Genomic DNA, 13,642 nt, shown 5'->3' with positions numbered 1-13,642 from the left:
TTTTGACTTTAGCCTCAAGAGCCCTTTGCCATCCCTGCTGTCTGAGAATTTTTTAAGTTGGGGTCGCCAACATGGTACCCTGCAGATGTTGCAAGCAACAGCTCCCATCAGCCCAGCCAGCATGGTGACTGGCTAAACGCTGGAAAACTTTATAAGGGGTTACAATAGATTACTGGTAGCACAAAGTGTGGTTTTTAGCTTTTGTGTTAAAATTGGCACTCAGAGGAAGAGTCCTATGTGGCATTTCAAAGGGGAGAAAAACATTTCAGTTTGGTACCCTTTTATGTATGTTAATGACAAAATCACAATCGACAGTCTCCTTCCCATTATGCCAAAATCTGGAATGCATGATCTCTTTCTTAGCAATCCTCTATCTTGGTTTGCTTTATGTGACTGTGTAAAATTGCCAACCAGTCTTTCCCATCCCTCAAACCATGCGGGTAAATGTATTGCAAGGTATGTGATGACTCTGAATGTTTATGGAATTTATATAACATTTTCTCCTTGCTTGTAGCGCAGGACCGATTCCCTGCATTTCAGTTCACTTAGGTGCTTGTATAACTGCTTCCATTGAGAGTGGTAGGGCCATGGAGGGTATGTTCTTTTTCCATCAGTTCTAAAGTGGGACAGAGTCAAATAACATATTTGTTATCATTGTAATAAGGATGATAACGAGGTGCGATGAATAGGGCTAGATGATAACTGGTTTTCAACATTGTGATATATCACGAGCTAAACATCCCAATGTACCGATTTTTCACAATGTGTAGAATAAGGATGGAACTACGTAGAGGTGAACAGCAGGATTGAGCGATAACTGGCTTTAAACATTGTGATATATCACCAGCTAAACATCGCAATATACCAGTATATCACAATGTCTGAAATAAGGATGGAGCTATGTAGACTGAGGCATTGGCTAGCTTCACAGTTTTCCCCACATCGTGATTTTTGCCCGTTCCAGCTCTTGTGATCACTGCCCCCTGCAGGAGGCAGGGAAGCGCTGAGCTGGCAGAGTTAACAGGGACTGCAGGAATTGAAAGAAGCATTGGCTGGCTTCATGGTTTTCCACATATTGTGATTTTTGCATAGCGCGCACATACACACACCATGATTCGTGATATATTGCCAGGTCAAAAATAATGAAACCAATATCACTATATGGACTTCAATCCAGTTTTGGACAATATATTGATATATCTATCACCCAACCCTAGTGATGAATTACTTTGTATTTATTATTTATGTATAAAACTGAATAAAATGATTAAATAAGAAACAGAAAAGCTCACCCAGCATGGCCAATGATTGAAGCTGGCATCTTTTGCATGCAGAGTATGTAGTCCACCACTGAAGTAACTTCTACCACCACCTACCACCCCCCGAAAAAAAAGATACCAGGGACACAGCTTCTAACCTTCTGCATCTAAAGCATATGCTGTACTGCTGAGCTATGGTCCCTCATTTGGTTAAAAGCAATCTTGCTTTTATTGTCTGACTTTTCCGAGTTATTAATTTTGAAGACCGTCATAAAGAGCACCCAGCTTTCTCTCTCCACATGTTGTGCTGTGGTGTGGCTTTCCATTTCTATGACTATGTAAGAGCTGTACCACATTGTAATTCCACACTGTTCTTCCTGAAACAGGGATTCTGTGGCAATGAACAGTAAAATGGTTTTATTTGCTCTCTTTAAGAGCTGCTTGTAAACAGATTGCCTTTGAACTTAATAGGGTGGAACCTCATCTACATACCTGGCATCCTGCAGATCTATGAATAGGAGAAACCCAGAAATAAAGCACTTTTAATGTTCTGTGCCCAAGTGGGAGACAGGAAGTGAGGGTGGGGAGATAAAAAAAATCTGTTCCAGGTTAATTTGTCATTCATCAAAGTTACCTTGTACAAAAAGTGTTTGTACACTTGATTTAAATCTTAGATTTGCCTGGAGCCCAGCTCTTGAATCTGCCATATTTTGGCAGTTTTGCAATTGGAGGAAAGGGATAGATAGCTGAGAAGAGATAGAGCTGTATGTTTAATAGTGGAAGATAACTGGCAGGTGAGAGAACTGTACTCTGTAACACAGAGAAGCCCTGCCCTTGCCATGCTGAACATTTGCAAATGTTTGACTTTTCTTAAGAGCCACGAAGTAGCAGAGAAAGGAGGAAGAGAATGACAGAGACTTGGTTGGACCTGTTATGGCTGGTGTAACGTGGCTCACAGTCCACCTGTTCAGGAGCAGGTGGATAGAAAGTGTTTGGCTTCACCTGTCTCCCAATGTGCAACTACTTGATTGAAGGGTAGCAAAGCAAATACTCTATTATTGGCAGCTTTGCTGCTGTAGCAGCATCTGCCTTTTACATACCTGTCTCTTTATGTCTTTCAGGATGACGATCTGGAAGAGGGAGAGGTAAAAGACCCAAATGACAGGAAAGTGAGGCCGCGTCTCACCTGTCGGTTTTTCATGAAAGGTAGGAACCATGCCCAAGTGCTCCCTCTCTCCTGGAGATTGCAGAGGCAGCTGTCGGCACTTATTGTCTCTGCCATTCAGCCTCCCGAGACTTGTGGCTTCTGAACATAGTGCATTATCCAGGATTATTTCTATATGTTATCGAGTCACATCAGATCAAACGTTCTCAAATGTTGTCACAGCAAGCATCACAAAAGGCCTTCATAAGAGGGAATCCTTTAGAATCAGACCCTGGCAGGGCCACTTGGTATATTTGCAGCAGTGACCACTCAGATATTTGGGATAGTCAGAAGCTGAGCATGAGGAAAGAACCCACATCCGATCTTTGGTATTCCAAGACATCCTGCATTTGAATTTGAACACTCCATTCAGTAATAACGACTCAGAAGCCATTTTTTATTTACCTGGATTATTTACCCACCATCATGGCTACAATGGGTGGCAGTCAGATTTTCCATGGCCTTTTAAAATATATGTTTAATTGGTAGGCTTTAATGCTGTTTGACAATAAAAACAAGGACATTAAAAATGCATGTCATTTCCAGTCTTAAATAGAAACTAAAGAAATCCTATGTGTTTTACTTGATTAATTAGTTAATTAAATTGGAACCTGGATAAATATATTTCTGAAGTAAGAAGCAGACGTGCTTTGTTTTTAGGAGGTGGAAAGAGATGCTTGTGTTGCAGTAGGCATCCTTGCATACAAAAGACTTTCAAGATGGTACTTCAAGATAGTACTTTCCATCCGTAATTTTTATAAGTACTTTGTGCTAAAAAATGTTTCATTAAAAATGTTTCGTTAATTAAAAATGCCTTTGCAATTAATCAATGGCACATTTTAAGTTGCTCGTAAGGTTTTTAATTGATTGAACAATTCTGAGATAACTTGTTTAAGCAAACCAACTTCCAGGTTCAGGGGTGGGATTAGATGGACACTTATATGGCAATGGAAAGATGAGCTTCTCCTGCCACTTGGGTCAAGGATACAACTCTCTCTCTGAGCTCTGCTAGGATTTAATAAAAGCTGTTCACGAAAGTTCTCTAAGGACCAACACAATTTATAAACCAGCAGCAGCAACCAAGAAATAAAATGTAAAGCATCAGCAGTGCATTTCTCCTTTGATGAATGCTCTGCCTTCTTTTTTCTTTTTCTTGTTCAAGTGATTTTGAACATCTCTGCAAAGATTTAAATATGCTCCAGTCACTTTTTGTGTTTTTTGTTTTTGTTTTTTTACTGTTCCCATGCATGGAGATTTTAAACCTTCTGTGTGCTTCCCCCCCCCCCCAAATAGGGCATTGTACTTGGGGTATGAACTGCCGGTTCATTCATCCTGGTGTAAATGACAAAGGAAACTACTCTTTGATCTCCAAGCCAGATCCTTTCTCTCCAAATGGCGCACCACCCATTGGCCCTGGGCCTCACCCTCTGATGCCAGCCAATCCTTGGGTATGGTAATATTACTTTTTTAATACATTATCATTCATGGTTTAATTTTAAATGCCAAGAGGTTGACCAGGGTACACTGCATTGGAAAATATGCAAACACTGGAGCAAGTGAGGAGTATGAAGTTGGCATTTCCATGTTCTACACCTTTTCTGTTGATGCTTGCAGAAACTGTGGGTGGGTGAGATGGGGACAGTGCTGTCCCTCTGGGTCATGTGCAAGCTTCAGCGCCTTTTTGTGGCCTGTGGATTCTTACTTTAGAAAATCTCAGCTCTCGTGTTCCAAAAGCAGTGGTTCACTTAGCCCTATACCGTCAGCCCTGGTTGGATTGGCCAAAACCTCCACACCAACCAGCCTCCGGTGGCAAGGGTTCATTTTCAGCCCCATTATTTGAGATCACTTAGTTGTGCATGTACCTTGATTCAGTGTGTAATGACCTCAAATTCTGACGCCACATGCATTGCCACTGAGCCACAACTTTAATGCCACTTGCTTATAAGCATGGTCAAAAGAGCATAAGAGGAGCCTGACTGCTGGATCAGGCCAGAGGCCCAGCTAGTCCAACATCCTGTTTTCACAGTGGACAAGCAGATGCTCCAATGGGAAGCTCACAAGCATGATCTGAGTGTAGGAGTCCTGGCAACTGCTGCTCAAGAGACATACTGCCTCCAACAGTGGAGGTTGCAAATAAAGTCATCTCTAAGCATGATGATTTATTTCCTAAAGCAGGGCTGGCTAACCTGTGGCCCTCCAGATGTTATTAGTCTAAAACTCCCTCCATCCCTGCGCACTGGCTATGCTTGCTGGGACTGATGAGAGAGGGGTGGGGGGTTAGCTTTGTGTTTACAGTTGAATCTTGTTGATGCATCTGATTTTGAATGTTGGAATAAGTAGACTGCAAGACTCTGCATGGAGGTTGGGGGCTGCAGTCCTTCCTTACGTTTTAAGATTGTTTTCCAGAAAGAAGATTCATTTTCCAGATCATGCCTGTTCTTCCCTTGAAAACCCAATTTCTTTCATCAAAACTCATTCATGCAAACAAATTTCATTGTTGTTACGATTCTTGGAACACAACCTTTTGGCCAGATTTCATGGAAGATACACAACTCTCCTTGGGTTGAGAGAGTGCTGCTGCCATGTGAAGAAACATTCTCTTAATTTTGCTGAAATCCTAATGCAAACCACTCTGCGTAGGCAGTAAACATGCAAATTTGAAGCAAGAAGCTCTCCTGCGTTATTTGTAAAGGCATATATTTTTCCTGTCATTAGCTTTCTATGATGTTTCATTTTCATGTGCAAATACTGCAATTACTTAAAGGACTAAAAGTTAAAATAAAAACCTTTTAAAGATTTCCCCTTTCCCTTGGAGAAAGCGGAGATTTTGAGATAAAGCATTCTCTAAGATAGGACAGTCCAATTCCTTATTGTTCTTTTAAAATAAATATTTTTATGCCCTTGAGCAAATTCATTTAACTTCCCTGAACAGAAGAGAAGCAATAGGGAAAGAGGGCCTAATGAAAATGTGTGTCACCTCATTCTGGAACCATCCTTTTCTCTTTTCTTAAAAGGGAGCTCCTGTAGTTGATGAAATATTGCCACCTCCACCTCCAGACCCTCCAGCAGAAAGTGCTTGGGAACGGGGACTCCGCCATGCTAAAGAGGTAAAGCAGCTGTCTGGGGACAAACAGGAAAATACATATGAATCAAGAGCATGTACTAGGCTGCTGTTTACAGGTATTCAGAATCTCCTCCAAATCAACACTTGGATAATTAGGAATGAGTAGACATGAGCCTCGGGATTATCTGCTCATGCAGAAGGGGAGGAAACAGGAGGCTTCTGGTGGTGGCATTTCCCCCATTCAGACAAAAAGGGAAACTCTGCTCTGCTCTTTCTGGTGACTAGTGACCTAAAGTGTTTCATCTCTGGAGGAGAAAAGAGAGCATGCAAGCTCAAGGCTCTCGCTTGTTCTCATTATGTCGGAATTGGGGCCCTAGAGATAGGCAATTGATCTGCCTTGTTAAGGAGTATCAACTCTTGGCTTGAGTGGCTCTTCAAGTTATTCTGCAGTGATATATCTACACACACACACACACACACGGCTCTGCTGCTTGAGGTTCCATGATGAAAGATTGCTCCACTTTAAAGTTCACCCCTTTAGTGTTTGCATCTCATGCAAAACACGTGCTCCACCAGTGAACAGTATATTGCCCTTTCTAGTAAGCAAATTACTTCCTCAATGACCATGTGCTGTGCAATCTTATCTCTCTCTTAAATTTTGGGCAAGTTCCCTAGGAAACCCTCTTTAAATATTGAGTTGACTAACAAAACTGTGTGTTTTTCTTGAAAAGGCTGAGATTGCCACGCAGGTTACTTTTCAAAACACAAAAGCAAAAGCTACGTTCACTGTGACTTATGTATGACAGCACGTGATAGGCCACCAAGAGCCTGCATGGCTGAGTCAAGAGTTTTCCATACCCAGTTCCATTATTGTTCTCAGGATGATGAGACTTTTATTTTTATATATATAAATGAAATTGGTAAGAGTGGACTGCTACAACCTCTTTGTTTACTCAGGCCTTTAGTTAATGAGAGTTGTCTCCTGCAGTGGTGCTTGTCTTTTACTCAAGTAAAAGTATTTAGTATGGCTTTAAAATTTTCAGTTTTTAAATTGCTTTTATTTGTTGTATTTTACCTTGCTGAATAACCTTGAGACTTTTATTTTGAATAAGGTAACTGATAAATGTAATAAATTATAATAGTAATAATCTGAATCTCTGGAGCCTGTTAAAAGCCGCTAGCAACACAGTGAAGAAATAATAATAATAATAATAATAATAATAATAATAATAATAATAATTTTTATCTTATTTTATTTTACCCATCTGGCTGGGTTTCCCCATTCCAAGATGGTGCTTTTTAAAATCATCATTATTATCATCATCAAACAAACAGAAGGATACCGAGCATTCTTGGTATATCAGTTCGTATCCAAAATGCTTCATTTCCATCCTTGGTGATGTTTGTTGCAGTGAGTGGCTGTGAGAAAAGCAAGGCTAAAACAACAAATAAGGACCGAGCATATTTTTAAAATCCTGTTTCAATGGCTACTTTTACTTTGAAGAAAACCTGTCCCAATCTGGATCGGGGCCTTGCACTTGTTTCCTTCCAAAAATATATTCTTTACCCTTACCCTGGCTGCTCTCTGCCTCTGAAGATGCTATTTGCAGTAAGCCAGTCCTTCCTGACCTGATGCCCTCTAGATCTTTTTCACTACAACTCCCATGCAATGCTGGCTGGGCTGATGGGACTTACAGTCTCTTAAAGCATCTGAAGGGCACCAGGGTTGGGAAGGCTGCAGTAAATAGCAAAGCGCAGTGTTCTTTAGGAAATGAATAGTGCTCATTTCCAATTGGGAGATGGCAGCTGCTTTTATTCCAAAAGAATAAAAAGTGACAACTTTTCAAAACAAAGGGAAACAGCTTAAACTTTTGAAAAAGTGTGTTTGTTTAGCTCAGCCTTAACATGTGGTCTGGAATTCTGTCATTATGATTCTAAAAAACAAACAAACACAGAGAATGAAACGTTACCTCAAAATTGTAATGTGTTTTAAAATATGATCCACTTTTTAAAACAACAACAACTAGGTTCTAGTTGATACTGTATTTGAAAAGATGAGAAATAAATTGTGTTGGGATATTAGCACTTCTGCAGTGGGTCATTATGCCACAGAATGGGATTTGCTTCCTCTGCTCTAGGACAGCCCTTGCCAACCTGGCGCTTGACAGGTGTTTGGGGGCCAACCAGTTTGGGGCCTGTAGACACTAGTCTAAAACATCTGGAGGGCACCAGCCTGGCAAAGGCTGTTCTAGACGGACGACTCCTTACCTTTCGCCCGCTTAGGTGTTAAAGAAGGCCACAATGAGGAAGGAACAGGAGCCCGACTTCGAGGAGAAACGGTTCACGGTGACCATCGGAGAGGACGAGCGCGAGTTTGATAAAGAGAATGAATTTTTCCGGGACTGGAACTATCGTATCACTCGGGAAGTTCGGGACTCGACGTAAGACACAACTGTCTTAATTCTGTCTTGTGGCGGGAGTGCAGACTTGAGCAGGCTGGCTTCTGTGAATCTTACTGCAGTCCTCCAGAGGGCAGTGTTGGCTTATCCAGCGCTTTGTTGTAGTGTTCAGTAGCAACACACACTTGCTCTCATCGCTTCAAGAGCCTTTCCTTGGTATTCAAGGGGGTCTCTTCTCTGTGCAGCACTCTTCTCCATATAGAGGGGGACACGTGAAATGTGATAGCTAGATTTCTTTCCATCAATTGTCTTATGTTTACAGCCCAACTGAAAACAGTCACACACGCCTGCCTTGTCCTGGTGTGCTATGTTGCTAAGGCAGTCATGACCTCCTGCTCTTGCCCCAATGCAATTCCCAGTATCATCTCAGCTTCATGCTTCTAATACTTAAAGGGTGTTTTTTAACATTATTGTGTTGCAAGGTGGGCCCCATCATTTGCAAAAAGTAGGTCAAGCAGGCTTCTCTGGCGATCCAGCAGCCGTGAGTGGGCTGTTGTGTACGGATCACAGTCCTGGTTGGCATGACAGCTGATCCCAGCCTTCATGAGTCACCCCAATGGATCACTAGCTCACAAAGCTTAACCTACTTAGTACAGGCAGTGCATTGAGTAAAGGGAGCCTAGGTGGATAGAGAGACCTTCCATTTCTAGCATGATGAATGATGCCCTCCAGACAGGGAGATGTCTCTTCCCTGCTTCCTCAGTTGCATCACACACAAGTGCTAAATTTGGTATCATCATATTTTAAATCAAGGTTCTGGTCCATATGGTTGTGAAAATAAACTTGGAAACAGTGACTCTGAAACCTTGTTGAGCAGGGCTGCAAGTGGGCCAGGTTGGCTGCTGGGGGAGCTTCGGGGTTCAAGCACCTTTTTCATCTTTTGTTCAGGGTGCAGAAATAAGCTTTTCTTTGCACATAGTTTTTAATAAAACTGAAAACAGACAGCTTTCCATTAAGGAAAACTGTTCTCACCCTATATTTTTGGACTGAATTTTTTCTCTTTCTAAAACTGCATGGATGTAATATCAGTCAAACTGAGGGCTAGCTATTAGCTCATGTGCTCTTGAGGCAGGTAAAATTAGTATGTTAATTAATATACTCCCCCAGGGGTGGGGAACCTTCAACCCACAGGTCTAATTAGGCCCACCAAGCCTTCTCATTTGGCCTTCCAGGCTGTTTTGGCCAAGCCATGCCCATATATGGCATCAGGTGAGAGGCAAGAAAATAAGTGGCTGGGCCAAAGAGGGTTTGTAGGCACCAATAAGTAGCATTTTTTTCAGTGAAAACAAAACAGCTCGTCTGACATCATTGTGCTATCGAGTGATTGACAGGGGATGCCCCCCGTCCAGGTGTGAAGACCCACACAAAAAGAAAAAAATAGGGAAACCTCCCCCCCCATTGAAAAAAATGTTACATTAGGAAGTGTTTTCTTTTGGAATGATGTGATGAATGTTTAAGATAAAGCATCTTTTTTCTGGCTTTTGACAGCTGAGGTGTGTTTTCAGGGTCCACCCTATTCCCATTATTATAATCTATTCCCATTATAATTATAATTTTGACGCTTACATTGTTGCAACCTGCTCTGGGACCTGCTGGTAATAAATTTTATGATGCCAATGCTAAACAGTTTTCAGTACCTTTAGTTTCGCACTCAAAATGGGAAAAATAATAGGAAACTGTATGCGATGAAGTTGTCATGTCTTAAAATATTTGCAAATATTCCAACAACTAAATTTCAAATAAAGATTTTAATTTAATCATTGAAGCCACATTTTAATATGTATTATTGATCCCCTCTGCCCAATCAGATAGTTTACTTTTGGCTAAAGGGGGAAGAAGAACCTTTGAGATTATACAGCACATAAAATTAACGCAAATATGCATCTTTGTCTATAGTTTTTGCTTGCTAAATAGGTCAAATGTACGAAATCTAACTTCAGTTTAGAGCACACAAAAAAATTCCAGTTCAAAATTTTCTAGAAGACTCGCATCACTGCCCTTCCCCTAAGAGTTATTTTTTTACAAAACAATTTTAACATGCATTGAGAATGGCTTATGATGTGTGAAGATGGCTGAGAGCTTCATAAATCTCCTCTTTTTTTCCCTCCTCCCCTTGGTTTCTTGAAAAACTCCAGTGAGGTGGACATCAAAGAGAACGCTAACTATGGGTAAGCAGTCCCTAATCTCTCTTGTGCTTACAGCTGGCCCATGTTGCTTTCATTTTGATCCCTTGCAATTCTTTGAAATTCTTCGGCCAATACCGGCTGCTGCGTAAGGCTTGGTTTCCAGTTGACCAAATCTTAATTTGGTGCATTCAGGTGTGGAGGCTTCCAGGTGTTGGCAGTGTCTCATGAAAGTTTACAGTAACTGCAGCATTCCTAAATAACGAAATGCATATTGATGTTTGGTCAGCGGTATGCATTTTCTGATGACATCCTCAGAAGGAAGGTCGTCAAGTAAAACCACAGCCATGGTTGGGGTGAAGTCCCCTCTATGCCCCAGTATCTTAATTTACCAAACTTGCAGAGGCTTCACCTCTTCTCCCTTGACCAGGGCCCTCACAGCTTTCTGAGCTTTCAGTAGTTGAGGAGGGCCCAGCTCCAGCTGCTATCTTACGTTCTGATGCTTGGCATGTGTTGTGTTTTTTTAAAAGACACTGGGTGGATACAAACATGGTTGCTGCCATGTTTGGTGATAAGAGATCACTCTTTAAAATAAAATTTAAAATATTTATCTGTTTATTAGATAGCACACATTGTGTGCTAAATGTGGCATAGGAGTCGGTTCTTTCTTTTAAGCAGTGGTGGCTGGATATTGTGTTTCTGGCAATAACAGCAGTTTTGTTTCATTTGAATGATTCCTCTGCAGGCTTGACCCTTATGCGGATCCTTATTATGATTATGATGTAGAACGCTTCTGGCGAGGCGGGCAGTATGAGAACTTCAGGGTACAGTACACAGACCCAGATCCATACCGGAACTACAGATTGAGTAAGGTAGGTAAATGCATCCTCTTCTCACGAGCTGAGCTTTTATTCTGCAGTAGGTTGATCCAGACAGTTTAGCCCAAGTCATTGACCCGGTTCCTGTGTTACCTGAGTGCCGTGTTCACAACTTTAGTGTGTGCATCTCATGTTGTTCCAGTAACATTTAATAATAATATTTTTTTTTATTTGTACCCCAGCCGGAGCAGGGCTGAGGGCGGCCAACATCATAAAACTAACACAGTATACAAAGAACATAAGAACAGGCAATCAATTAATTAAAATACATCTTAAAATTAGTTCAGAGCAAATTAAAATCTGGACAGATGGCACTCCATGGGTAAAATTGAGAGTGGTTAATATTCTCCATGCCAACTGTTACCACTGGTCTTATAGAGGACCTGTGAGCGGGCTAGGAGGCCTCGTTAACGCTTGTTCTTATACAGAAAGAAAAGAATCAGACTGAACCCCGACCAAAGGCCTGGCAGAACAGCTCTGTCTTGCAGGCCATGCGGAAAGATGTCAAATCCCGCAGGGCCCTGGTCTCTTGTGAGAGAGCGTTCCACCAGGCCGGGCCCACGGACGAAACGGCCCTGGTTCTGGTCGAGGCCAGTCTAATCTCCCTGGAGCCTGGGATCTTCAGGGTCTTATTATTTGCAGACCTTAAGGTCCTCCGTGGAGCATACCAGGAGAGAGGCGGTCCCGTAGGTCCTAGGGTCCTAGGCCGTATTGAGAAATGGAATCATCTGTACTTGCTGCTGACATGGGGAGCAACCAGCTCATGGAAGCCTCTTGTGTGGTTTCTTTGTTTCATGCAGGGAGGGATACAACCACATTGCTCAAGTAACTCAAGAACTGGCCCTCCTTGCAGTGAGAAACCATTGGAATAAAGATTATCTCAAGGATTCCATCACGGCATGTGTGGCTAGTTGGCGGTGGGGGGGGGAATTAAATGCCATGTTAGATCATTGAAGGAACATCATATGAACATGTGGGTCAAAACTAATACAACTTAACCATTATTTTACAAGGAAAGGGAAAGAGAGAGGGAGAGGGAGAACAGGCAGCGCGAGCGAGAACGCGAGAGGGAGAGAGAGCGTGAACGGGAGCGGCGGCAGAGGGAGCGGGAGCGCGAGAGAGAACGGGAGCGTGACAAGGAGCGGCAGAAAAGAAAAGAGGAATGGGAAAGAGAGAGGGAGCGCATCAAAAGAGACGAGAAGGACCGGCAGCACCGGGACCGAGAGAGAGAGCGGGAGAAGGAGAAAGAGAAGCCAAAACCGCGATCATCACCACAGCCACCAAGGTACAGGCTATACTTTTTTCATGCTGTTGATGATGTGGCAGGGAAGGGTGTGAGGAGGTTTAGTCCCTGCTGGCTGGCAACTCAGAGAAGCTGGTGTTTTACAACGGCATGAGACAGCATGTCAAGGGAAACTGTTTCTCATGTTGGTTTTGTTAGCTTTTTATATGGGAGAGCAAAGGAAATCAGATGGCAAATATATTCTCTCACATTAAACAGAAGCAAAAAGTGTTGTCTGTTTGATTCAGACATGTTCTTTGAAGATTTTGCACTGTAGAATGTCTGGAATCTATGTAAGCTATGTGTTTTACGATATGAATTCTGTCAGAATGGAGCCTCATGAGAGACTCCCTGCTCCATTTATTTATTTATTTTAAAGTGAGATGGTAGCCATCTTGGCTTCTGCTTTCTTTCTCAGTAGCTTTGGGTTTGGGTTCACAAGCAGCATCTGGTTTCTTACTGTTTACGTTTAAGCCTCTTTTTTTGCTCTTGGACTCCATGCATGAACTGGCACTTCTGTTTCTTTTATACATTGATTGTTAATCACCTTAAACTACTAGAGAGGTAGTCTGGTGCTAACTGAGCTTCTCCCATCTGCTCTCCCATGTCTCCATTATAAGGCTACTTTTTCCAAGCTCTTAATAACCACTTAGCCCCATTAGTGATGTTAAATTCTCGAGAATAATCTTTTGGAGAATATTCTCGAGAATATTCTCAATTAATGAGAATATTAGAGAGTTTTCATTTAAAATAGGACAATATTCATTTTAATGCATTGAAAATGATATAATTGGTTAATATACCTGTTTATTCATGGGTAAACTTGTTCAGAAGGCAACCAAAAACTGTACAGATACTTTTATTCAATGGGGAAATGCAGTGAATTCACGCTCTTTGATTTAGTAAAGGAACCACAGTGAAAATAAATAAGCACAAGCCTACTTGTCACTTGCAAGTATCAAATTAAAAAGTAAAACATGTTTTGTAGTTAAAGTTAAACCATTCTAAGGTGATGACACCAGTAATTGGCATGTTAAGGTTTGGTATAAGGAAACTCAGTAGTTAAATCATATTCTATTCTTCCATTAGAACATATACATGTTATAGGACAAGTCAAAAAATACAAATGGCATGTTAAGGTTTGATACAAGTAAATTCAGTAATAGGCTATCTTGTGCTTCTAATAGCTCTAACACTTAATAACTGTTTTGGTGACTAAAACACAGCTTCATAAACAAAAGTACATATATGCATACATATAAAAAGAAGCCATTAACATTAAATATATTATCATTATATGATAATATATTTCAGTATGTCAGTCTCTGGTAAATGGCACCTTGTACCATTGAATGGCACTGCAAAAACCAGTT

General features: G+C 41.5%; 1 protein-coding gene across 4 annotated transcripts in view; it reads left to right on the top strand.

Annotated features, from left to right (window-relative positions):
* The window catches only part of ZC3H18 (zinc finger CCCH-type containing 18), a 53,435-nt gene that overhangs the window by 10,380 nt on the left and 29,413 nt on the right, over window positions 1-13,642 (top strand). For all 4 annotated transcript variants that reach the window (XM_035117957.3, XM_035117956.3, XM_088671970.1 and 1 more), the window contains exons 3-9: window positions 2,381-2,465; window positions 3,757-3,911; window positions 5,478-5,570; window positions 7,811-7,968; window positions 10,122-10,154; window positions 10,855-10,981; window positions 12,001-12,272. In XM_035117957.3, coding sequence (XP_034973848.2) covers window positions 2,381-2,465; window positions 3,757-3,911; window positions 5,478-5,570; window positions 7,811-7,968; window positions 10,122-10,154; window positions 10,855-10,981; window positions 12,001-12,272 — 923 coding nt within the window. The remainder of the gene's footprint in view (window positions 1-2,380; window positions 2,466-3,756; window positions 3,912-5,477; window positions 5,571-7,810; window positions 7,969-10,121; window positions 10,155-10,854; window positions 10,982-12,000; window positions 12,273-13,642) is intronic.

Source organism: Zootoca vivipara, chromosome 6 (assembly GCF_965207765.1).
Source record: "Zootoca vivipara chromosome 6, rZooViv2.hap1.1, whole genome shotgun sequence".
Lineage (NCBI taxonomy): Eukaryota > Metazoa > Chordata > Lepidosauria > Squamata > Lacertidae > Zootoca > Zootoca vivipara.
Note: the sequence above shows the minus strand (reverse complement) of the source record. Positions and strands in the feature narration are given on the sequence as shown.